We start from the raw sequence: 27,753 nt of genomic DNA on the forward strand, positions 1-27,753 counted from the left end.
CTACTAAGATAAAATTGATGTAATACCGGAAAAATTATTTATAACGGAAAATGGCTAAGTAAATATAAAACTATTTTTCGTAAATTTCTCATGTGATATATTTTATTGACATCTCATTATGAAATTTAGGAACAAATTCTAACCAAATGTTTTGAAAAATTTGTTATACGACTAAGATCGATGTATAATCTTTATACTATACTATCAGTAATTTGAATTTGCTCTGATATACAATACGTTTTGTGTATAGCAATAGATTGCAATATATAAACAGATACGACCTTAGTACATTTATATATTTATAATAATAACAATACAATTGCATAAAGATTTTATTGTCTTGAGGTCTAACTGACCGAAAACGTATTTCGGTACCGTCATGCATACTATTACTACTATCATTAACGCGAATACGTTCATATAGCTATGTTTACTTGTGTTATTAAATTCGCCAGAAGCGGATGACCACAGTAGAAACCGATCGTTTTATTTTAGTTACCAACGCTGGTATAATATCTGATCAGCTACTGAACGTGGTCAACCACTGCGATGTACTCAGTGGACATTAGTACATTCATACTATTGTGTGTGTGTATGTGTGTGTGTGTGTGTGAGTAAAACATATTCGGATGGTATGGTATAACAAATCCGATGGTATGGTTGAATGAAAAAAAATGTCCTTAGAATATACGATAACGCCGATATGCAGGTATATAGATATTCAGTAAATAGTGATTGACGACCCCAAGATGGTATTTACATAATATTAATATTATTATTTCGTTCTTATTTCGTAGACCCGTTTTTATTACCTATTCGATTAATGTCAATCGTAATAATATTATACGGTGCGAATAAACCTAATTGGTTCGTTCGGCGGAATCATATTCGAAATACGTACATGAAATTATTTAAAAAAAAAAAAAATGAACACCTGTATCGTCGATTTTGAAAGCCGAATTTCTATTACAAGTAGGTAATCGATAATATTTGAACACGCGAGCTTATAATGTATATAGTATACATATATAGTTACATGACAAAGCTACGAGAATTCTTAAATAATAATATATAATAAGCTTTCGTTCAGATCATTATTATAAAAACAAATTTTTTAACGATAAATGTCTTGCGTTATAAATAATGCGTAATAAATACACATTAAAAACGTGTTTAAGAAAAGTTTCTTACGAGTACACCCATTCAGTCGTAAGAAACTGAAATGTGGAACATATTTTGCACATAAGCTGTAAAGATTTCGTGAAATTGATTAACTAATGAAATTTCAATGTAATCCTTTGAATTATGTGTTAAATGCGTCTACAATGCGTGAAAAGTTTATCAACAATATTGTCTGTTAATAATCAAATCACGATTTTATAATTCGCGTACACGGTCTCGTTCACACACAAATATATGTAATTTAATAATACATTATATAAATATATACATTTTGAAATTATTTTCGTACAAAATTAAATATTCATTGTAGTAAATATTGTCCACAATTTAATTTATTTCACGAAATTTCACATAGATTATTATGTTATTAAATTACGTTGTTTCGAAACATGTATTATTTTGCTAAATAATATTAAACTTTGATGAGAAGATTAAATTAACTTACATAGTGATTGTCTAGAAAAACAAAAATGTTCTTCCCAACTTATAACAGCATACAAACAAACGTGTTTTTTGTACTAATAAATGACTTACGAATTCATTTTATTTTATTTACATTTAAGTAATCGAGTTTAACATCAATTCGTTAATTCATCCATATATATCTGTATAGGTGCATCAATAATAAATTACATGGACGTATAAAAATTAAGAAATCATAATAGGTACCAATGAGGTAGAAAGTAAATCTAATTGTAAATCAAATATATGTATCAAAAAAACCAATTAAAAATTAGTGATTGTTTACCTTTTTCACGTATAATATTTAAACAGAGAAACATTGTATTTAACTCATTTTGTTGGTTTATGAATTTGTCTCGTATTGAGTTTAAAATCCAAACTTCCGGTTCATTTAGGATTACTTTTCTAAAAGAAAACAAATATTGGATGGAAAAAACTGATTTGCTGATTTTTGTGAAAAGTTTCCTCCATAGATTTGTTTTCATTTTAGTTGCAGCACTAATGGATCATATGAGTCGAGTGAAACGAAGCGGCGGGAGTTTGAAGAGGAAAAACATTGAAAACCATTTTGTATTTCATTAATTTTCCTACGAAAAATAAAAATACACAATCTTGAATTAAATTTGTTTAATGGCACATTGCAAATGTTTTCCTAAACGTCATCCTTGTGGATTCTATCGATTACATTGACTCATCATAATTCAAAAATAATAGTAAATATAAAGACTTTGTGGGCCGGGTCGAAGTTAAATTAATAACGAAAAACAGAACAACTCTCAACAGGGTACCAATTCAGATTTGTATGTGATATTTTTTCTAATAATGAAATAACAGTTAATAAATTATTGAAGATGGACAATGTAACAGTGAATGTTGCACATGGAATGTATTATACAGTGTATATTACTATTGTCATCAATCGTCATCATAATAACAATGCTTTATATAATTATTTATTAATACTTTGAGTCTTCAAAAGACGTTTTTCTTGCAGATTTCGAGATCAATGTTTGAAAACAAACTAACGGTAATAATATGTATTTTAATTATTCTTGAACATGATTTAGTAATTATTCTTGTAGTATAACTTTTAATACAAGCTTAAGCTACTATTCGCAGAAAACTTGAATAAAATTAAAATTTGAATATTACAATAATAATTATCATTTCAATATAAAAAACCCGATTCTAAGAGAAGCTTGGTTTGTATAAATTGTTTTTTAAAACCATGGTTGTTTTAACTTATATTTCCAATACTTTTTTCAACGGGCTTCAAGATTTTATCGAAAATTAAATAGTAACAAAGCACTGTGTTCTGTGATTTAATTTCTATCTATACCTATGATATGGTAAACTTTTTGGATTTTTTACTATATTATACTTTTTCAACTATACACTGGCATTATTTAACAGTTATTGAACTATAAAAAATTTTAGGAGTTAGATTTATTTATACATGACTTTCATTATGCGTGTATTTTTTTTTAAATTCAAAACAATATCACACTGTTATTTTGAACTTATTTATTACTAAAAAAAATAATAATAATGTTATATTAGCGTAGCTTATTTTATATAGAGTGTTGTATTCAATTGTTGAACATGATGTTTATAATAAGAAATCAAAATTTATATCTCATATGCGAGAGAAATAGTTTTCGTTCAAGTTAAAAAAAAAAAAATCGATTTAAACGTTTTAAAAATATTCTGCTTTTCTGTCTGAAAACACGAATGTTCATATATAGTTTTTGCCCGAAAAGTTTGAAGAATTTATTTAGAAAGAGGCAAGAAGAAAAGGGACGAATAAAAGTTGTTTTCGAAGAGACTAATTTTAGTCAGATACTGCATTTCACGAGGTTCCATTACACTATCAGTCTCCCGTTCCTGAGTTTTAAAACTTTCGTGTCGCAGTTGTTCGGTAAATATAATTCGATGGTTGTGTAGATACTCAAATAATAATAAATACAGGCAGCGTATTTTTAATTTTAAAATTATTGTGTATGTGTGATTAATATGTTTTATATTTTGATAAAAAAAATCAGTTTCATAACAATAACGAAATTCAATACATTTTATTTTGTATATATATTTTCGGTTTAAAATTAAATAAAAATGTTAAAATGCAATAGCATAAAAATATAATTAAACGTTCATTAATGTTAAATCATCGAAAATTATTTACTGCAACGACAACTCGGAGCTTGGAATATTTTTTCACATAATAATAATTGTTTTATGCGTTTCGATTCGTTAAAATCTATCATGAATATTAAATTAAATTATCAGGATTTGTTGTACATTCAGCAACGAGCGCTTTGCTCTCTTCTACTCTCCGTATCACGGCAGGTTCTATTCGTAATATGTATATATATGTATGAAAAAGCGTGTTATAATAATATTATACTATCGATTTGATGTCTACTGAATGTATAGTCAATAGTGAAATCTCAATACATCGAAATTTAATGAAAATGCAATTTTTTTGACTTATCGAGGGTTTTGACCTATTAAAGTTTTCGAGTTGTCAAGTTTTCAAGGGAAAAAATTGGATTAAAATATCTTTTAAATTTATTTAGTTGTTTAACAATATTTTTTTTTATTTAATTTTGTTTTTTTAAAATTATTATTAATATTATATATATTATATAATATTATATTAATATTATATATTAATATTATTATATATATATATTTTTAACGAATACGAGAGTGAGACTCCTATATATGAGGAATTTTTTATCACATATTCAAGACATTTTGTCAATTTAAAATTATTTTATTAACATCCATATCACTTATAATCGTCCTCACTATTTCCTTTCAACACAACGTCTTGAATGTTTTTATAATTTCTTGGTCCAAAGATTGCGATTTTGAAGTAATATTTGTCGGTAGAAATTGTACTTCTGTAGCGTGACAATTTGGTATAATATTGCGAGCTGAGCAATTTTCTATATATAATACATATATAGAGAAAAAAACATTTTGCATTTTTGTTTTTTATTTGATTTTCGATTCTTAATAGTCATTCCACTAGTCTATAGGCCACTACTCATCCATATTTTCTTATAAGCTGTGTATTCAACTGCAAATTATTTGACACCGACAAAACATCTACGTTTTGTCTATTAATAAAGGTTTTAGTTTATTCGTACCACTCATGGATAGGTTAGGTTAATAATGGTGTGATTCTTATTGTCATGCTAACCACCATTGCATTTCTTATATTTAGATGATAGAATTTATTCTGACATGTATTTAAAAAGAAAAAGTGCAATTTCGTCTGCATTGAGCATATCGCATAGTTAATATCCATCCAGTAGATCACTCAAATGTGTTTTCATTTCTAACCAAGTCGAACAGATAATTGTACAGTGAATAATAAGTAACAGTCATTATCCGTCTACTCGTATAGTTGGAACATGGAATGTTCGAGTTATTTATAGTTTTTTTCAAGCAATCCAGTATGCAAGGGAACGGAATTTATTTTGACTTATCAGAGTTTTCGATTTACTGGGGTTCTATTTTTTTTATATTATAACACATTGCATTATACACGATAGTATCGATAATTCTTAATAGCATAATAACGTTTATAACGAAATAAGAAATCTATTTCACATACGCACCGAGTAGTGAATATATACAATTTATCAATTTAGAATTAAAAAATTGGATTTCAAAAGAAACTACAACGTCACATAAAATAAACAGTTATTGAGAATACTGTATACGGTAGAGCTTCGTAGAACTTTTGGAAGAGAAAATGTAAATTCCAGTAAAAAAATCATATTGAGTACACTACTGCTGTAAGCTATATTATCCTTATTTTATTTGATATATCTACCGACTATTGAATTTATTCAAATTTTACTTGTATGTGAACATTATTGTTTAAAATACAAAAAAAAACTGTATGTTCATCGGGTGCACTCATCGATATGAAATGATTACACGTATACATATTATGATATGTGAAGTTGATATCGTGTATCAACGTGGTAATATTTTTAAGGAAGTATTTAAAACGAATTTTAATTGATTCCATTTAACTGTTTTTTTTTTTTGATTGTTATACAAATATATTTTGAAACTTGTTTTTGTTCTGCATTCGTAATGATCTAACTGATACAGAAAATGGTTCTCTGTAGAAACTTACATCGTCAGTTGGCTGAAATTGTCACCAATAAATTATTTAACCCTACATTATTTAACTTTTATAGAACTAATCGGCAGAACAATTATAAATTATTTTAAGGAGAATTGGGTATACGTACTATAGAAATCATTTTTTTCACATTATAGATAAATGACACTTTAAATAATAAATACATACTGTTTTAAAATCGGAAAATTGGAATTAGTTATTATCTTTAAAATTACCATTTATTAATATCTTAAATTTAAAAAAAAATAGGAGATAAGAATTTCATATTAACATTTAAGTAAAACCGGTTTATTTATTTATATTTTGGACCAGGAGCACTAGCCATTTGATTCAATAGACACGCCTACGACGATCAACGGAGACCAACATAACACAATTGTAGGTTTTAGGAAGGCGTGTGATATTATAGGTGGCTACATTTTCGAGTAAACGTGATGGGTACTTATACGTCATATCTGATGGGTATCGCCTGAATGCCGCCAACTTTTTGGACGTTATTAAAAAATACATTAATGAAAAAAGTGAACTTATGAACTACTCAAAGATGACTATGAAAAATTATTTAAAATTATTCAACAGTTTTCGTGGTTATTGGTCGAAACAAGGATTCCTTGAAGTATTCGTGTAAAATGTCATCGTGTTCATATATTATATGAAATACAGTGTACTATAATTTTCTCGAAGTGTGGATGGTAAAATTGTTTTTATATTCATATTGTCTATATAATTAATTAAATGTATAAAAAATAAAAAAGACACCAATGGTCAAACTGTTCATCATTTATAAATAAACATAAAGTAAAAAAACAGTTTAGAAAAAGTATATGCTTATAATATTATCAAGGTAGAATAAAGTAGGTGTGGCCAACAGCTTGATTTCCACATGAGTTCGAGTCGATCGTGACTCCTTTTAATTTATTTTAATATTTATTTTATTTTTTGTACATTTTTATATTTTTGTTCAACCCACAAATATAAAAATTAGATTAATAAAAATTAATAAATGCATTATAAAGTGATAATAATAGTAATAAATAACTATGAAAAACGAAATTATACACTAATATCGAGTAGCTATGTAGGTATGTATACGATATCTAATGGATATTCCATATTAAATAATGGTATTTATCGCGTTCGTATTAATTGATGAAAAATATTCTAAAATACGTTTTATGTAAAATAAAAATTAAAAAATTAAAAATAATTTTTTTTTATATAAAAATTCAGAAGTCAATCACAAGTTTTTAAAAGTTGGCTACCTCTGTAATAATAAATAACGTACTATTTGGTACGTATAAGCTGTAGAGCATACATAAACGATAAAAATGTTTTCTCAATAAACTCCAGTCATAATATTTACTTGTAAATTATATCGTTAGACCCCAGGTCAAAGGACTAAAATAAAAAAAATTTAAAAGTGAGCGGCAGTTAATTTATTTTTATTCTTTTGTTCAAAAACGTTACAATAATTTGGATACCGCCATTATATATTGCACCATAAAATAACCTTTACAGTATTTTCATTCAAAGGATGTCTTCTAGAGTATTTTAGATCAGTGTCGCTCATGCTTCATCAGGAGAAATAAAAATATGCTCGATGAGATTGAATTTATAGCGCTTTAGTCGAAAATAATAGAGCCAAAAGCCAAATAAAGAAAAAAAAACGTTGCCTTTTTTAGTTTTGAAATATAAAACAAAAAAATATTAGTCATATGTGGTTAGTTTATTAACAGCAGTACCTATACGTATATATACATATTACGTCACATACAAAATCAGGTATTGATAAAAATAGCCATTCATAAAAAAAACCGTTTACTATTTGTTTTACTGATAAGTATTAAAAGTTAATTTTTTACCAATAAGCCATACTTATTTCATTTCTTACAATGGTATATTAATCAACATTGTTTATTACACATACCTTATTATATTTTATTGTTAAAAATTTAAACTTTAAATGATTTAAAATCCTTATAACAATCAATACAAATTATGGACATTTAAAATAATATATGTTACAATTCAATTATATTAATAGTTTTTTTTTCACGTTGATTATTAATATTATATTTATAAATCAACAATATAGCAGGGCAACTATAAAATAAATAAATAAATTTTGTAAGCAGTATACAGTATTTATTTTTTATGTTTTAGACACGTTTAAATTACTTACAAAGTAAACATCGAGTAAGTGAATTATATATATAAATATAATAAATTCAGTTCTAAGCTTTTTAAGGTTTATGTGAGCGGAATAGTACACCAATAATAGTGATGAACAAAAGTTGTTCTTGTTCTTGCAAAATCAGTCTCGGTCTTGGTCTTGCAGAGCCATTATTGTCTTGGTCTTAGTCTTGCTGCAAGATTCTTGCATTATTTAAAATTGAAAGAAAAAACATGACATCCCTATTTAGGGCTAGGAGTTTGTAGAATTTGATAATTGTACAATATATAATTTTACAGTATTATACGAATAGCACACGAAATAAATATATTTAATACAATAATACTCCAAATACCAACTTAAAGGGCCTCACCACCACGTATTTTTTTTTTACAAAAATTACTGTTTCTAATTCCAAAGCTACGTGTCGACAATTATCACGATTTTCATTCTGAAAAATATAAGAATTCTTCGTAATATGTACAAGGAACGATCGAGCCACATTTTTAAATTTTTTAATTTGAATTGCAATAAATATTGTTGAAAATTCAAAAAATATAGAATTTCAAACTTAAATATTTAATTAACTAAATACAATTTTTAAAATATGCCTCCTCGATCCCTCGTACAAGTTGTGGAAAAAATAATGTTTTTTCAGAATGCAAATCGAGAAAATCGTTGCGACGTATTGTTTGAATTAGAATAGTATGTTAGAGGGAAAAATAAACATTTTTTCGCAATCTCAATAAAACGTTGTGAAATGTGTATGCGAGTGCGTGCGAGAGCCCTCCGTACCGCTATCACACCGCATCAAGATAATGAACTTATACAGTGTAATATAATTAGTTATGTTATTTCGTGGTATTCTATAATAACGTTAGCAAATAGTTATATTTCCATGCCCTGATAATAATATTATATACTTGGGCTATTGTAATGTCCACTAGAATAAAAAGTTAATAAAAAGTATGTAATGTTACATTATGTAAACTCCACTAGCTTTTTTTGTTATGCCTGTGAATCCTTTCATAAAATCTAAGAAATTAATTTTATAAAAGTTAACCGAATGTTCATATTTTTTAGTAAAGTTCTTACCGAATTTCAAACCCATACTATGCAGTGCAGTAACATAAAATTTCGATATTATTACCTTCACCGATTATGATTATCAGAGTTCGTATTTTGTAGGAATTTTATTTTTTTCCTATTAGGCTAAAATGAAGAAATGTAAGATTTAAATTGAATTTGTTGTTTTCTCTTTTATACTTATTATTTTTATTTAATTTTATATTACAGCCTTTATGTTAGGTTCCATATATTTTTGTTGTAAAGGTCACCGAGATTCAACGATTTGTATACTTTATACTCTAACAGACAGGATGATTTTTTCCTATTAATATGACGACTAAATTTGAATACCTAAACAAAAACAGTATAAATTACTTTGCTCTGCAAACTAGTTGAAGCTATTTTTTTTTTTATTAATTACTGTTGTACATAAAAAACATGGGTACCTAATTTTCGATAAACTATAATTCAACAAATATGGTAAACTACGATAACAATTATGATGAACGACTACCTGGATGATGGTACGGAAAGAAGGGGTACCCGCAATAACGCCACATACACTAATAATCATTTACAACATTTACACATAGATCTCGAGTGGCGACGATTAGATTAGAAATTGCCCAAATGTTGCTCCTTAAATAAATGCTATAGCGAGGCCCCTTAATTAAATCCTGTTGCTATATATTTTTTTTTAGTATTAAATTCAACGGAGAGAATTATTTATGAACTTAAATAAATATTGTGGCTTATAAATATACCGTATCGTCCATGTTGGTGATTTTGTTGTTATTATTGTAATATGTTTTTGTGCTCAACATCAATATTTGTGTCATATTCGGCAGCTTAAAATAATTCCGTTACGTTTCTGTAATTGCTATTTGTTGTTACAAAACCACTTTTTAGTGAATATTATGTCCAACTACTTCTTATCTTGTTTTCAATAATTCATTAATTCGTGGTTTCCTCTAACACCGCGTTGTACGTCAAATGTAATAATAAATTTTTATTATATTCTTATAAATTATTTCACTTAACATACACTGTATGTGTTTTTCTGGAAAATTTTTTTTTAAAAAAAATTACAATAAAAATTGCATGACTACAAGACTCTTCCAGTATGGATATTATTTTGTTCTTAGTCTTGCAGCAAGACAATGACCAATTTTGTTCATCAATAACCTATATTTTTTAGAGTACCTACTCGCTATCATTCCACTCTACTCATATAAATGTAAAATAATAAAAAATAAACAACTTAAAAAACGTCAAAATTATGACTGTAATTTTTCATAAGCACAATTATTATTGGCCTAGGAAATTATTGTATTTAACTTTAAAATTAAAACTGTATTGTTGGCACTTATATAGCTTATATTGCTTATATATATATTGATTATATAGCAATATTATTTATATTACATTAAAATAATTCGTATACAACTATATCATTTTTTATGTTGTCACATTGAATGATTTATTCATATTTTAGTGGTAACTATGGATAAATATGGATAAAGTTTACTCATGATCTAAAAACAAAAAATATATAGCCAATTTTGTTCACAAAGTCACAGATTTATTGAAATGTTGATTGAATGCAAAACCTATATTCTTAATCCGAGAAGTAGAATAGATGTGTATCAAATTTAAGAACACCCACGATGTCAAGCGTCATTTTATCGTCACATGCAATGAACGAAAACAAAAAGTAATAATGATAAAAGATCATGTTACTTTTTGTTGTTATTATTATTATAATTTTTTTTTTTTTTTTGGTACAATGTCTTCGAATGAATCGGATAATTATCGTTATAGTGCACTACGTATACCCAGTATGGAGTCGTTACATGTGTTCGTTACCAACGTATTGTAATAATGATTAATATTTCCAAATCTGATAAGCGCGTGCTCTTGTAATTGATAAATAATATAATATTAAGAATACTGCTTTAATTATTTTCCGTCGATATTATTGCACTTGTATTGTAAATTTGGAGTGAGTGAGAGACGTGTACCCACGTAATCCGTATACCACGCTATGACATACAAGTATAACCGTAATCTGAACTGCATTTTTTACAGCACAACGTTGGGATATCGAGCAAAGACTGCAGAAGCTATGGTAGAGGAGAAAATATGAGAGAATATTAATAACCTAACCTAATGTATCTGCAGGATGGCTGGATAACATTCCTGATGTTCGCAAGTTCAACAACTTGGAAAATAATAAGCCAAGAAGTTTGGCCGTAGACCGACTAGAACCAGTTCAGCCTCGAGCGGTTTAATATGTTTATCACCAACGCCGCTACATTAACTACAACCAGTCCTTCGCAATTCGTTTTTTTCTATCTATAATTAACGACGGCTATACAACAGAAAAAAAAATATGTTTATAACAACCTTGTTATTTATATATATTTTTTTCGCTTATTTGGATCAATCCGCGTGTACGCTTGAGTGCATAAAATGCTGTAATAATTCTACTACTTATATTATTATTTTATTTGGTTTTTTTATTTTTATACCGTCTAAGACAGCTGATGCGATGACCGCACCCTTCAATTAAGTGACTCCGATTCAAGGGCAAATAAAAAAAACCGCCTTAGTCGACGGTAGCAGCGACAAAGAAAAACGTTAACGTCATTTAAGTACGATGTAATAAAAAATATTTTCTTAGTTCGGATTCGAACGAACCACATTACGATGGGTACAGTGTAAACTATGACGCGAGTTGAATTTAATCCAAAGCTCTCAAGTCTGCCCATAGACCTTTGGTTGTATGTCGTATGTACGTATTAAGTGTTCCACGTACATAGCCGTATATACGTGTCGAATTTCAACAATAAGTTAAGCGTGTAGAATTCTCGGTTTCAAAACGCACCTGTTTTCAATAGTAAGCGATAATTATTAAAGAAATTAATTCGCAAGCAATATAAAAATAATTTAGTAACTTACATCAATGCTGAATCAACGAAGCAGTGCAAGGGGGGCTGTAGTCTTGGGGCGCAAGTTGAAAGGAGACACAATGGGTTTTATAATCGTTGGCTGACAAATATAAAGTTCTGTTTTATCAATTAATTGTGACTATTCAACAATATACAATACATATTTTTTAGTATTTATTACAAATTACTAAATCTGAATAAAAAAATGAAATTGTTTTGGGCGAAAGAATCTCACCAAAAGTAATAGCTCTCCTTATATTATGAGTATAATCTGACTTCCGTATTATATCCTTAAATGTAAAAATCTAAATAAACCAAATGCCACAGTTTGTTAATAAAGTTTTTATATTTCGGTACCGATTTTTAATATTGGGTAGTACGAATCTATACTAAATATTCATATTTTATATTTTTTGACGCTGGCAAGTATGAATACAATTCAATAACAACAATAGTTGTAATGGTATGTACTGATAACCAATGGACGAACACAACGGAGATATGAGATTAAGGTCTGATACCTATATGACTTATGTTTGAAACTTATTTGTATTATATATGATCACCCATAAATGAACCAGGTGAGTTTCGCTTTAGGTACGATTCATGTAAACGGATTTACCGGAACTTATACAGATTTGTTACATATGATCGACAATGCATGTATGGTGGCCTACAAATATGATGGCATGTATACGGCCGTGAACTATAACGATATCGTTGGTATGTGCACACAATTATTATTAATGTAAAATACGTCTCGGAGTGAGGAGGTGGCGTTTTATATTTAAATATACCTATGTGGACATCGAAACGTAGAAAAACTCGTGCGGTACACAATATCATAAAAGAATAATAGAATACGATAACTATACGGAAATCATTGTGTAATACACATATATGTCGTGTATTACATTTAGCTACAATGTTACTGTCCGTATGGTCGTTGCCGCAATGTACACGAGTAGTCGTCTTAAGAGAAACGGGCGGAAAGTTGCGTCAAAGGCAAAATCGAATTAAATGTAGATGCACAACATAAAACGATTACGTGTTAGGATCACGCGAGTGTATAGTATAAAACAGCTGTAATGGGGGCGTGATGAGATGGAATGAAACGCGAATTATATATATCGTAGATCATTTGGTAAAGGTCGAGAAAAAATAAAACTAGTCGTACAAAGGTATTATAGTAATTATAATTAGCTGCTGCTTGCCGCATCTATTGTTTTGATATGGTCGCTTTTTAGCCCAGGTCTCCACACGTATGCATAAATTATAATACTATATCATTGCTCGATGAATCATAAACACTGGCTAGTTGCTCCTATTTTTTTTTTTAGTACGCGAGCGTTAAATATTGTCATGTACTACTATAATATATATACAGTGCTCGAATGGGGGGGGGGGGGGGTTGCGCAAGGGGATGGAGCTCATCTACTATTATTTTTACGTACCCCAACTATATTTTTTCACTTGAACGGGGGGACGTGACGTTCACCGGGTTATTAACCCTTCACCCTAACTAATGTTCGAAATAATTTTTATTAAAATAAGGACTTCAATTTACATTAATTTTATAACGAATATTACTTCTATCTAAACTATTTTTGATATTCGTTTGTTAACACGTTGAGCTCCGCTAATATTATCATTTATCGGTGTTCAGCCTATGTTAGTCGAAATTCCGTTCGGTCAACCAGTGAGTACGCAGCACGATAATAGATAGAACCGTATGCAGATACGCAGTACCCATCAACCTGGCGACCCGCTATTAGCAACATCGAAAATATATAATTGATTGAAAATTAATGCGAATGTGTGTGGTAATTATAATTACATTTACGCTTAGTACCTATATAGGTACATAAGCGACGGTGTCGTTATTTAAAAAAAAATATTGTTTGTTATCAATTAATATAATTTGGTAAGTACTTCATTCGTTGTATGGTTCGTTATTAATATTAATGATATTAATATTTGAAATTTAAATATTTGTGTAGTTGAAAAGTGGTATTCAAAATATATGTATGGTTGGTGGAAGGGGTGTGGTGGATGAAGCCCACCCACGGGTCTGTGTTAATTAATTACGCACGTGAAACGCAGTTTTTAAATCGTTGGACTGAGCTTCTCTACTTAATTTTTCCGAATTTGAGAACTGTATATATATAAAAGATGAGCTTGATCTATATAAAACTTGAATTATTTAATAATTTTTTTTCTGCTTCAACTACCGTAATGGATTGCAAAGGTAGGTACATAGGATTTTCAAATGATGGAAAATTTATAACAATCCTAAAAAATATACTTTCATACATCGTAAACGTATGTTTAAATTTGAAATATTATAAAAATAAATATTATGAAAATTTTATTATTAAATAAAAATAAAACTAAAATAATATACTACTGAAAACTCCAATCAAAGATCGAAAATTGGTTTAAAATATAAAATAATGGGTGTACATGAAACTTTGAAAAGGTTTATGGACAAAAACAAATTCACACAGCGGTCATTGAAAGTCCATTAGTTATGCCAGCTAGAAAACAAAACGGTTTCTGAAAAAAAATATTAATATCTAACATTATTACATTGATCGTCTGTAGTTTAATTTGTACTACGTAAAACTAACTAGTATGAAGTCAGGAAAATCAATGATTTTTTTTTAAACCTTTCGATAATTTAATTAACTGACTGTATATGAGTGCTAATGAATTTCCGCAAAAATATGTAATAACCATAAATATCACCACTACTAAAGATGTATTGGGGACGTATAATATTTCCAATGGAACGAAAAGGTTTCTAAGTTGAAACATATTGATGAGCATAACAAAAATTCGAATGCAGCTCCGTTGGAAATTGTATGTAGATCTACCACACCCGAAAGTTTGATCACAGAAAACAAAAGTGTAAAATAATCTCAATTTTTCAAGAAAACAATCAATTTTGATTTACGAGTATTTCAAACTTCCATCACCTTTTCTCCTGACTTCATGTGGTAAGCCATTCTTGTCCTTCACTTCCACACAAAACTTATACTCATAATTCCTCCTAACCATATCTTCCCCAACCTTCCTACCCGAACGTTTATTTCAAACATTAATCCTCCCACTGTGCGTCGTATATATGATGACTGATCACACGGGTGGCAATGCATATGGTCAATCTTAAAATTTTATAATCATCTGATTCTTCCATCAAAATTGATCAAACACTTAATACATTGCCTATACTATGTATATATTGTTCCAGTCAAACCTAACCTGTACAGTAGTAGGTACGCAGCAGATTAGTGCTGTTTTCTAGCAAGAAAATTATCATACACAGTTTTATCTTTTTGCACATACGTATTACTGTCATTGACCATGATATTATTTATACCTGAAGCTGACGTACCTGATGAATAATTATTCGAAATTGGTTGTCGATTCCTGTGTGGATTCCGTATACATGCATAATCCAAGTACACTTATATCATTATCTTGCTTTTGATACTGCACCGTCTGTATACAAAATTGAACATTGATGACGGGGGGGGGGGGGATAAGCTAAGATTTTTTTTTGCGACTCCGACGCGTGTACATAGATTTTCGGTCAGATTTTCGTTTTCTTCATACCACGTTTGAATAAAAAAAAACCGTTTGAACTCCAGTTCATCGAACTTGTGTAAGCGTGCACACACACACACACACACACACGTATGCATAAACAAAAATATATACTTATACAGGTATGTACCTAACCTGGTATTAGCTACATGTATGTGTTCGTTGTGCACTGTGCACATCGTTTTATTAACGTACCGAATCAGCCCGGCGGGTCCTTACGCAGTTTCTCGCACCCGGTTACTGTTTACTGTAGTTTGGTCGCCGTAAAAGCCGTGTCGGTACACACAGGGGCGGAACTAGGGGGTAGAAGACGGGGATTCATCCCTGGGCGTTAAATTTTAGAGGGTTTTGTAATTAATAACAACTGATTTGATATTTTTAACTTGGTTAAATATTGATATCAGGTTAAAACTCAATAAGTATGATTGTATATTAATTATTAGAAAAAAATTCTCGATAAGAGTATTTGATTATTAGTCTATGATAGGGCGTAATTTTAACATTTTCTCCGGGTGTAAAAATTCCTAGTTCCACTACTGGGCACACACACACACGCGCACAGTGGCGGCGGAACGCTTAGATTCCCCGGGTAGGCGCAATCATGTAGTTATGTAGTTACACGCGCGCGCGCTCCAAGCACTTTTCGCCACCGAACGCCATCGTTACACGCGTCGCGTGGCGCTTTTCGTCCGCTCGTACGTGCACGGTCTACATCGGGGGGTTGTGTAGACCTCATTACAAAAAATTTTTAAAAAACACAACACTATCATGTAATATGTGTTTTTATAATCATAACTATCTGTGTGATTTAATTTTATTGTTCCTGTTTGTGCAGTTGTTATGACCGTTGAGTCGTCGTCGGCTTATGGCTCAGACGGGTTATGTCTTATTCACGATTATCGGCAGTAATGTTTACGTGGGTATGGCACGACCCGGCGAGAGTCGATACCGAACCGCGAAAGAGTATACGTCGGCGGCAATATTAAATATATATATTTGTTTTTTTTTTAAATTTGTACACCTTAGTTTTTTTCCTTTTCTTTCTTTTTGTTGTTAGCCACAACTAAAATCCGTACGAGCCTTACATATCGTTATCGAAAACATTAACGTTTATTTTATTTCGTGGAGGATTCCATCTTACACGGGGTATAAAGATGTCTTACTGCACTGTACATTTAAACCAGTGGTGTCGTCAAATCGGACGGTAGCAACTGGGACGTTCGCCCATATAGTCGACACACTTAAAAAACATCAGAAGTTTTCGAGAGGCAGATTTTGTCAACAAATATTAACCGTGGTTCAGCTGATCTCCTGAACAATCCCCTCCCCCGCTATACCCATCCCTGGTCTACGTATGCGTTTCGCGAGTGCGTGTGTGCGCGTGTGCGCGTACAATGAACGCACAACTGCGAAGCGTAACGCGACGAATGGGACCCGCGGGAAAGGAAAAAAGAAGAAGAAAAAAAAATGAATATTTATCTTCTATGCGGTAGAATTGGCCCCTCTATAAATTTTGCCTCGGTGATTTATTAGACGTTAACGCGCCGCCACTGATGTGTTTGTTTTGCACTTCTAGCCGCGATTATTGCCGTTGTTGTTATTATTGCTATTATTATTATCAGGGGAGGGCTTTGACGGCAGACTTTTATTACATCGACTTCGGTACGCAATTACAACCGTATAAAAACATATAATTGGAGAATTATATGAATATATTATTATGTAATGTGCAGAGTTTGCGCGTTGTGATTGAGACTTATTTTTCATTTTTTTCGTATTTCTTCCCCCCCCCCCCCCCCCCCCCCAACGCGTAAACTTTTTAATTTAAATCGCGTAGCACCGTCGTCGCTGTGCCAGTGGAAAAGAAAATAATCACTTTTTTTCCAACACTCGTGATGCTATTGCAGAAATACATGAAATTTCCAATCATTTTCTAGATGATTGCAAACACAGATTCACCAACACGTTTTAAATAAAATGCTTTTTACTTTTTTTCTTAATGGTTAATCGTAAATGTTATTGTAAATTGAAAAATAACAACTATGGTGGATATAACTACCACATAATATGTGGTAATATTATTATGACTTGGTTTCGATTGATATTTTTTAACTATTCACTTTTAACCATTAATTTATTAGAATGACTTAATTTAAAAAAATAGACGTGTAAAAATGTATATATATAATTGTACTATCAGAGAAAATCTACGTATTTCATAAAACTACATGCATTTGTAGATTGTTCTTCGTGAATAATGATTCATCATTTATTTTAAATAAAAAATACTAATAACTCAACTCTGAGGTGTACACACATTTTGTAAAACGATAGTTTTCTATACATAAGTTATAATATTGACTTATGCTTATACGTTTTTGTTTAATCTGGTATGATTCAGTTGAATTATACGATTTGTAATCAAACCCGATATTGTGTATGACCAAATATTCAAATATTTCATAGCACATTTATTTGTTTAGTAATATTTAAATATATTATTTCAACTCTAAATAACTAATGAAATTGTTTGAGGAAAATACGAAATTATAATTTGTTGCCATTTTTATAGAAATATTGTTATTTTTTACTCAAACCATTGAAATTATGCATTATGTAAACTACATACGTATATAAATAACCTACTATGCTTATACTACATATGTCATGTTATTACATCTTTTTATATTACTGATTATATTTTACCTTCATTGTTTTCCTTTTGCAGTAATACAGTACAATTTGATACAACACATGAAATATTTTTCATATTAAAAATATATTGGATAGTAAGTTAATGGTTTGTATCTGGAACGTATTTATGGGAGAGGGCTGAAGAAATTCCAGAGAAAAATTTTAAGTCTGTCTTTACCCTATAAAATGTAAATTATAGAAGTTCATATTATCATTTTTTTATGAATTATTAGTTTCAAGATCTTCATGTTATTCATTGTAGTACCTATTAATTTTCTATGATTATTTAGGTATTTTATTTTATTTATTTTGTAAATGATAATTATAATGATGTAATTATTTCATTCATTTTGAAAAAAAAGAGTTATGATTATTCATTAAAAATAAAAATTGTTCACTAAAATTCTAATTTTTTTTTTTTTAATTGGTCGAATAATGAAATTTTGTTTAGAGGAAATTACCCAGCCCTCTCTCAAAATTTTTTTTTAAATGCACCCCTATTTTGTATCATATTGTATATTCATATCGAGTTTATTTACATTTGAAATAAACCCCGAACAGCAATTATGGAGGTTTTTCACCATCATTCATCTGCTAGTTATAGTATTTAATCGAAATATACATTTTATCATTTTAACCTTGTTTATTGAAAACTGTTTATTTAAAAATAGCACTTGAGTCTGCATACACTGATTTATAATTACATATACCGTGATTTGCTGTTGTCCTTTACTCAATAATAATATGCATGCGGGACTATCAATTTAAAAAATAACATTATTGTCTTAACATAGAGTTTAAATGTGGCTTTGATTTTAAATAGTAACTGGCAGAAGTTTTACCCTGGTGACAGCAATAACCACTCAGGGGGAACTCAACATTGTTTTGAAATGAAAAAGTAGATATAAAACATAGAAAAAGACAACTTGAATTTTAAGTGGACTGTATAATTGGATTATGAAAGAAATAATAATAATAATGTAAATAATAATAATATATAAATATAAATAAATAATATATGGCACGGCCCACACGGCACGCAATACAAAATAATTCAAATAAAATACGTGGTAAATACGTAATAAATTTATAATAATAATGGTAATGCAAAAACAAATGGTAACTAAATAAATTGAATAAATAAATTAATAAATTGTGTGGCCCACACGGCACACACGAAATAATAAATAAAACTACAAGCGTTGGCCCTACAGCGGCACGCAAAACGAAATAATAAATTCCAATATAATAATGATGTACCATCGGCCTTTAAACACAAATGAAACAAATATGGTCGACCATTACTCACTTGCGACTATGTTGAAATGGCTGATTCCATCCACGCGACCGCACCAACCCTGTGATCAGACTATTGCCTATGACGGTACACCGCAGTATATAAATGAAAATAAATCACAGAATTGGTACGTGCGACCACTCAAGCACAGTCACCAACGAAAAAACTGCAATGATCCACAGCCCTGGACAATGAAACAATGAATGAAAACCACGTTATTCACAAAACGAAAACGACACTACTCAAAAAACGTGGTTTGAATGAAAATGGCTGCGGACGTACGAAAACTAGAAACGAAATGAAATTTGATGTGCACACCACGAAGACACAAAAACGAGAGCGAGATGGGGCCGACGACATTCACCACAAAGGCTAAGATCGCCGGACACCACAAAATGAAGATAAATGTCTCAGTGCCATCACACTAAACCAAAAAAAACACGATAACTTATGAAACTTTGTGGCACTGAGAACATGATTTTTACTTTTACAAAAACATAACAGAAAAACTTTTGAAAACATGGAAATAACACAAACTTCTATACTAGTTTAGTATAGAAGTCTGTGGGAAATAACGACACTTTCATGCGATGATAACAGTGCGATTGCGTACCCGGCCGATCGCACACGGAGGCTTATCACAGCCGCCGACGAGGGCTGCGGATACGCAACGCACCGCTACGCATCGCACGAAAATGATAACATAAAATAACAAACAAATGAATTGATACAACATAAACAGTAACTTTCATCATGAATTGTGTTATCTTATTTTACTATCCAGTAATTATGTATATTATTATTTATAAGTTATTTCTTATTTTTTGTTAGTAATCTTATATTTTATTTGAATATTAAGGTATCACATTATTTTATACTTCCACTAAGTTTATCAATCGTTATAGGTTTAAATAAAATACCAAAGTATATATTATAAATATTATCTAAATATATTGTTGTAAGTAAAGTACTTAAATTTATATTTATCAAATGACCGTGATAAAATTAAAAACCAAAGAAAATAGCTAATCATCAACATTGTTAATGTTATTGTTTCTTTAAACTTTGGGTTTATCAAAAAAATTGTTATGTTTGACTGTAAAATGTCAATCAATTTTTTACAAATCAACAATATGCTGAAATGTTAGGATTTGTCAATAAATAGAAACAATCAAAACGTATTGACGGTACATTCGCAGAATATTTCTTTTCGTTCATTCCCAATTCCCAATATTAATACTATTAATGCCCACAATATTTCTTATGAATGGGTTTCAAATATATCATTCTATCATACAACTGCCATTATGGATGTATGAATGTTTTTGAAGCTTTGTATCCTTTTAAGTATGAGTGTAACCCTGGCCCTAATATGACAGTTTATTTTTTCATTCGAACGCTAAAATGTTGCTTTCCCATTCATTAGCATAACAGTTTAATTTATCAATGACTACACAGTAGGTTTTTTTTTCGCGTATTCTAAAAAGATAAAACTATTGGACATTTATGGTTCTCGTATTATTATTATTTATAAGCAATAAATTAAATTAATATCGTTTCTAATTTTTTTCTCGTATTAATTCTTCCCAAATAATTAAATTTTTTATTGTAGTATTTATAATCAGTATATTTTAATAATATATAAAAAAATAGTAATAATAACTATAATTCACAAATATAGAATGATTTGTAGAATTTATAATGTAAGACGTAAGTTGTAACATGTTTTTATTAACAGCACAGTCGCGGTATCGGAATATTACCATGGATTTACCCAAAAAATATTTTAACCTCTACAATAAATATTATAAAAACAAAAATAGCTAATTTATGAATGTAGATACACTGCCTCTATTGGCGATAAACAACTTATTAATGTGTTGGTCAGCGGAGGGTGGATGTGTAACATGCGACTGGAAAAATAACATTATTATTATTATAAACAATGCATAACGTGCCCTTTACAGATTATCACTTTCTATCATCAACAGTCTAATTATTTTTAAATAATCATTATTGATTTTTATTTTTAAAAAATAACTTGAAGAATAGTACAAATGTTTGGTTTTCGAACTATCGTGACCAGTAAGTATGGTTCAACAAATATTTTCAAGTTCGATATTCGAACAGTAAAAGATGCTTGATAGTTCAGTTTGATTTTTTTTCATGCAGAGTTCGAATTTCGAACCAAACCGAACATCGAGGGTTCGGTTCGGTTCGGTTCGAGATTCGAACAGTTCAACTCATCACTAATTGTAATAAATATTATAATATAATAATAATTAAACAAACCGTTAAGAGATTTTGACGTGGTGTTGTACTGCAATACAGGGGTGTATTGATTCAAAATTTACTGCAGTGTTCAATTTGTCGAATACGCCGACAGTTATTTTTCCATTCCAAGCATACTTATCGCAGAAATTGCATTTTATGATGCCATTTAAGTATTTACTACTTGTATTATTGAATCACAGACGGGCTTTAGTGATGTACGTTTCATAGTGGATTATGTAGGATTAACCATTCGCGTTCTGTCCAAACTTACAAACAATGCGAATCACTCAAATGCATGTACTTAATAATGAGATATATATTTTTCCTGATTCATTTACACGAATATACAGTTTTAAAAGTAATATGTTAATTATAAATGATCATAATTTTATTATTTCTCGAAATCGTAATTCGTTCTAAGATATTGGTCAATACACTATGTATATACTACCTTTTCGTTTAATTTATGTAATACATGTGTAAATTCCCTTAAAATTTTTGAAAGACAGATGATTAGGTAAGTACATTACGAAAACTTCTTACGTTTTCAACATTTAAAAAAAAAAAATTACAACCATGGAAATCTTTGGATTTTATTATAAAGTAGTTATATACGTACTTCGTACACTATGTGTATTTGTGTTATTATTATATTATAACTTTTCACATATAATTTATTTAGTATTGTATGCTAAAAAGATTTTCTTAACTGTATGGGGATAATAATTTGTTTTATTTTATCACAAAAATTGACAAAATCGTCATATTAGATTAGAACTTATTATAAAGTACCATGAATAATACATTTTTATAACGCCAAGTGACTCTTCATATATTCTCGTTTATATTATTAGTTGTTAAAATGTATATCGTTCAGCTATATAATCAATGGCAGAAAAATAAAATTGGATTTTTTATATGTTATACATACTGCTGATTCAAGTTATCTCGAAGTATAATATTTTATTAATGGGTTTTTTTTCATCTTCATTCATATCTGTCACTATTTTTGTTAAACACTTGTTAATAGAACGGCATTGAAAATATAATACAATTTATTGTGTTTTTTGGGTTATAAGACGGATTAGTTCGATTATTTTATCTTGTATATAGGTTTAAAAATGAAAGGACGAAAGATAATAAATTTTCTAGGCTAAATTCTTTTCGTTATCATGATCTTAATAGCTTAAAAGCTGCACAATACAACAATTACTGTTCATTCATCAATTGTATCTTTCTGTTCGCTCAATGTTTTAAACCCCTTTTAATTTTATTCTCTGAGATATTTTACACAATTCGTAAGCAATGTTATCATTGATCCTCCGATAAACTCTTTTAAAGTACAGAGAATTTATTGCGAACCCAGTCTATGGTATGGTCAATAATACTTAGAAGTTTCTATAATTATATCATGAATTGTTATTTTACCTTAATAAATAGCAAAACAGTTTTATAAAGTTAAACAAATAAATATTACCAAATTACATGTTTCATTATCATAAAAATATTTTCTATTGATTAAAATGTAAAATTTATTTTGAAGATTAAAATTGTTTGGTTCTAATCAACTTGAAGATGTGTCCAGTTTTTTAATTAACAAAATACGAAAGTGGCAATTAAGGTACAGTTTAGCATTATCGTGTCTCATAAAATGACGTAATAAATAATTATTCCTCTGTTGTACTTATATTTTATATACTTTATAACACAAAATTGTAAAACTTCTTTTAAACAAATAGTTAGAACTTCTTTGATTTTAGAAATTGTTTATATTATGATATTTAATTCCACTTATGGAATATTCAAATTAATTTTCTCATGAAATTAGAATTATTTAATTACTATGTATATACATATATGATTGTTATGTCTTGTGAATTCTGTTTCATCATATAATAAACAGCAACGTGATACATTTAACTACGAGTGTAAAACAATTGTTATTAAAATAACATATAACCTCGTACAGATTACTCTAACAATAATTATATTTTTCAATTTGATTTAGGTAATTTTTATTATTTTCTGTTAATATTTTTAGAATTTATTTAATTGTACTAGTCTGTGTGGAAAATTATTAATTAAAATTGCATAATTTTTTCTTTATACAGTGATCTTAGTTATTAATTAGGTATTTATTATAATACTTCAGAAGGTCATTAAAATGATTCTATTTCGAAATTACAAAATATACGTTTTTGGCACCGAAAAGTGTTCAACCTTCTAAAACTCAAGTATTTGTGTATTTTTAATTCATTAAAATGTAATTAGTTTCCTCGATAAATTGATGAAGGTTATTTAAATGTGTATCATTAGAATTTGCTAATTAGTAGAATATTAATCGTATTCTTTTTAAATTTCATCAAAAATCATTGAAATACAAATTACGCATCTTTTATATGTTATTTAATAAGTTATTCGTTTTACATTAAAATTATCCAAATAGTAAACACTAATATAAACATAACCCAATTAATATTATTTATTTTCTATCACATAAATATTCAATAGGTATTCTAATTTAGTTTGATGTAATAAAATGTCAATGATACAATAAACATAAACCTTGAAATTTAGGAAAAAAAGAATTATTGAGTGTTATAATGCAGACGCTTAGTCATTATTGTAATTATGAGTCAAGATTTTTTCTGCGATAATTCTTTTTAAACAAATATCGATGTCATAAAATTATATAATAAAAACGTAGTATTAAAAATGTATAATATAAAAAGAATTCAATACATTGTGAACACAGTATATTTTCATACTGAAGTAATATATTTATTACCGTATGAGATTTTTTTTTTAAATTTAATTTTTTCTATTTATGACGGTTCAATATCGAGTGGATTTATTTATATTTTTCAAATTGTATTTTCACTGCTAAAGTCCTATTTATATTTTTAGAGCTTTTGTTAATGGATATTTATATTTTATTGTACTCGACGATGGATTACTTTTAAGTCTCACATACTACAGTACGTCGTCTTTGGTTTTGTGTTCTGTCATCTGGAGACGAATAGTGGTCGTTTCGGCTGTCAAGGGAGATCAAGAGGCTTAGACACCTGAGGTTGATTGATAGTACATTTTAGGATATATTGATTTTAGATTAATAATTTACAAATGTTTGATTAAAATATTTTTATTCGGTCGAGATCGATTTTGTGACCATAGTACGGCTATCGTACATATAAGTTTCTCAGATGTTTACCTGAAATTTTTATACATTATGTTCAAAAACGGCATTTAATTGTTAATTCAAATTAAATTTTTTTAGTTTCATTTAAATAAATAATATATTGATAATGTTTATCGTCGATTACGCATTTTACTAAAAATATTCATCGAATGCCGCTGAAAATGCAAAAACAATATATTTTTATAAAATATATGTACCTATAGAAATTAATTAATAACAATATATAAATGTTATAAGATTAATATAATTTTGATATGAGGTTGAAAATGTTCTTTTGGTAAATTAATTCTGAAGAAAAATGTGATCAAATATGCACATAATACGTCTTATTTTATTCACTAATCTATACACTTTGAAAGATAATACAAATCATAATTAATTGGAAATATCACGTGAATAGAAGGAAAAACATCAAATAAATCTTCCAAGTGTGCTATTTAGAAGATAAAAACGACTTATTGATTTCCGCAAATACTTTTTTTTTGCACGGAATGATTCGACAAGAACGAGATAATGCATCATGTCCATAATGGATGAATTCAATTGTAAAGATGGTCGGGATCAAATTTTAAAATTCACAAGTATCAATAGCTTAAAAGAATTGTAATTTAAGACATTTTTAAACTTATCATAAGCAAACTTATCATTTATACTGTTAGTATATAAATATATAATCGGCCATACCGTCAATATACCCTTTAATTTGAATTTTTTTTTGTAATAAAATATTATTTTAAACTATTTTTATTGTTATTTATTTAATAATAATGAATTTTGATAGTATATGCAGAAATGTAGATAATAATTATGATATGTGCGAAAATGAAGAATTTTTTATTATACTAATAGTAGATTTTTATAGTAATTCTATCGAGTGTAACCCGCCAAGAAATCATCAGGACACGTGAACTCATGCAACATTTGCAAATCGGATCGACGTGGAAAACGTAAATCTGGACGGATAATGTAGTCCGTACAATGTTTTATTTACTTCATGCAATTTTTTTTATTAACTTTTGATTTCCGTTTGTTTCTGTTCTGTTTTGCCAACTGTTGGAATTATATAGACGACGTTTATTATGTAAACGCGTCATGTACTTAATAAAGACGTAGTATTATAAAAAAAACTATAGGTCTAATTAAAGGGTGAAAGACTTGGGGAGGCTTAAATTATCCAATAATCTTCCTTAATGAAAAATAACGAATCTAAGAATGTTTTCATTCAATTGTATTGAAATAAAATTAAAATTTGAAAGATAAATATATACATGTGTGTAATATTCGTGTGCATTTAATATCAAATATAAACCATATAAATTATGTAAATTATTTTGAAATGTTAGGAGAATAATTTTCTGTGGACTCGTTCGGGGATACTACAAATAGAAGTCTTGCAAAAAATGTAACCATTTAACATAGTGACCGATTGTTTTTGCAAGGATAAAAGGTAAAACAAGGTTGCATGTACGTAGCCCTTGCGGATCTGTGTTGTATTGATACTTCAAGCATCACCTAAATTTGGGTTTTAGGTACGTCCACGTAGACTGGGCATTTTCTTCCTCGTTGGTCGTATTTGTATGGTATTAAACATTCTACAATACACTATAAACATCTCGTTCGTGTCCGTTTTCATACACCGTACACAACATGCGTATTGCTCTCGAAATCAGTGGCGTATATAGGAACTAATTTTAGGAAATGGGAGGGGGGTTATATGAGCTATATATTCAGTGCGTTTAATCAAATGTTTTAACGTACTTATACATATCTTTTAAGTACTTATGCTTGAATCGTACTGTATTATATTATGCTTAATCGATTGTTTTTATTTATATACGTCTGCAATGTTTTTTTGTACCTTGCCGCGGTGTTGGGTAAAATATATTCGTACGTGAGTCTTATTAAACGTGAATTTTAGACGGGGTTCCAAATATTAAATACACTCCATCATATATAGGCCACTGCCCGAAGTTAAGATCGAACTCGATCGGAAGGTTAGGCTTGGTTAATAAAAAAAAAATATATATATCAGTTACACCCGGTTAGACGACGTGGTCAAAAACCATCCGCTCGGTCGACGGTAATACGATAACGAAGTATTCGCGTTGCAAGGGGACACATCCACGACCGAGCGCGGACGGTAAGTTTTCGGGTCGCGCGGGGACGGTGGCTCCCACTTACCTTGCGGTCCGCATTGGCCAGGTCGAGCTTGTTGCCGACCACGACGATCGGCACGTCGGCCGTGTGCTTGGTCTCGACGATCTGATCCCTGATAGCGGCCGCTTGCTGGAACGAGTCCGGGTCGGTGACGGAGTAGACGAGCACGAACGCGTCGGCCGACGATATAGACAGGGCCCGCATGGCCGGGAACTCGTACGCGCCGGACGTGTCCAGTATGTCCAGGTCGATCTTCACGCCCTCCACCGTGAACTGGCCGTGGTGCATCTCCTCCACGGTGCGCTTGTACTTGGACGAGAACTTCCGGTACAGGAACTGCGTGATTAGCGACGATTTGCCCACCCGCGCCGCGCCCATCACCACAATCTTGTGCCGCGTCACATCGGCTGGGTCCGGCGACGGCTGCAGCTGGTCGTGGTGATGATGTCCGCCCTCGACGCTGCCGCTGTGGACAAGAACAACACGGGATGCAGTGTACCGTTTTTGCGAACCGACAGG

General features: G+C 29.7%; 1 protein-coding gene across 1 annotated transcript in view; it reads right to left on the minus strand.

Moving 5' to 3' along the window:
* The window catches only part of LOC112683434 (ras-related protein Rap-2b-like), a 119,180-nt gene that overhangs the window by 55,711 nt on the left and 35,716 nt on the right, over positions 1 to 27,753 (minus strand). The window contains exon 3 of the mRNA XM_025554483.1: positions 27,259 to 27,700. Within this exon, the coding sequence (XP_025410268.1) occupies positions 27,259 to 27,700 (442 nt within the window). The remainder of the gene's footprint in view (positions 1 to 27,258; positions 27,701 to 27,753) is intronic.

The sequence above is a fragment of the Sipha flava genome, unplaced genomic scaffold, assembly GCF_003268045.1.
Source record: "Sipha flava isolate LNK unplaced genomic scaffold, YSA_version1 104_pilon_pilon, whole genome shotgun sequence".
Lineage (NCBI taxonomy): Eukaryota > Metazoa > Arthropoda > Insecta > Hemiptera > Aphididae > Sipha > Sipha flava.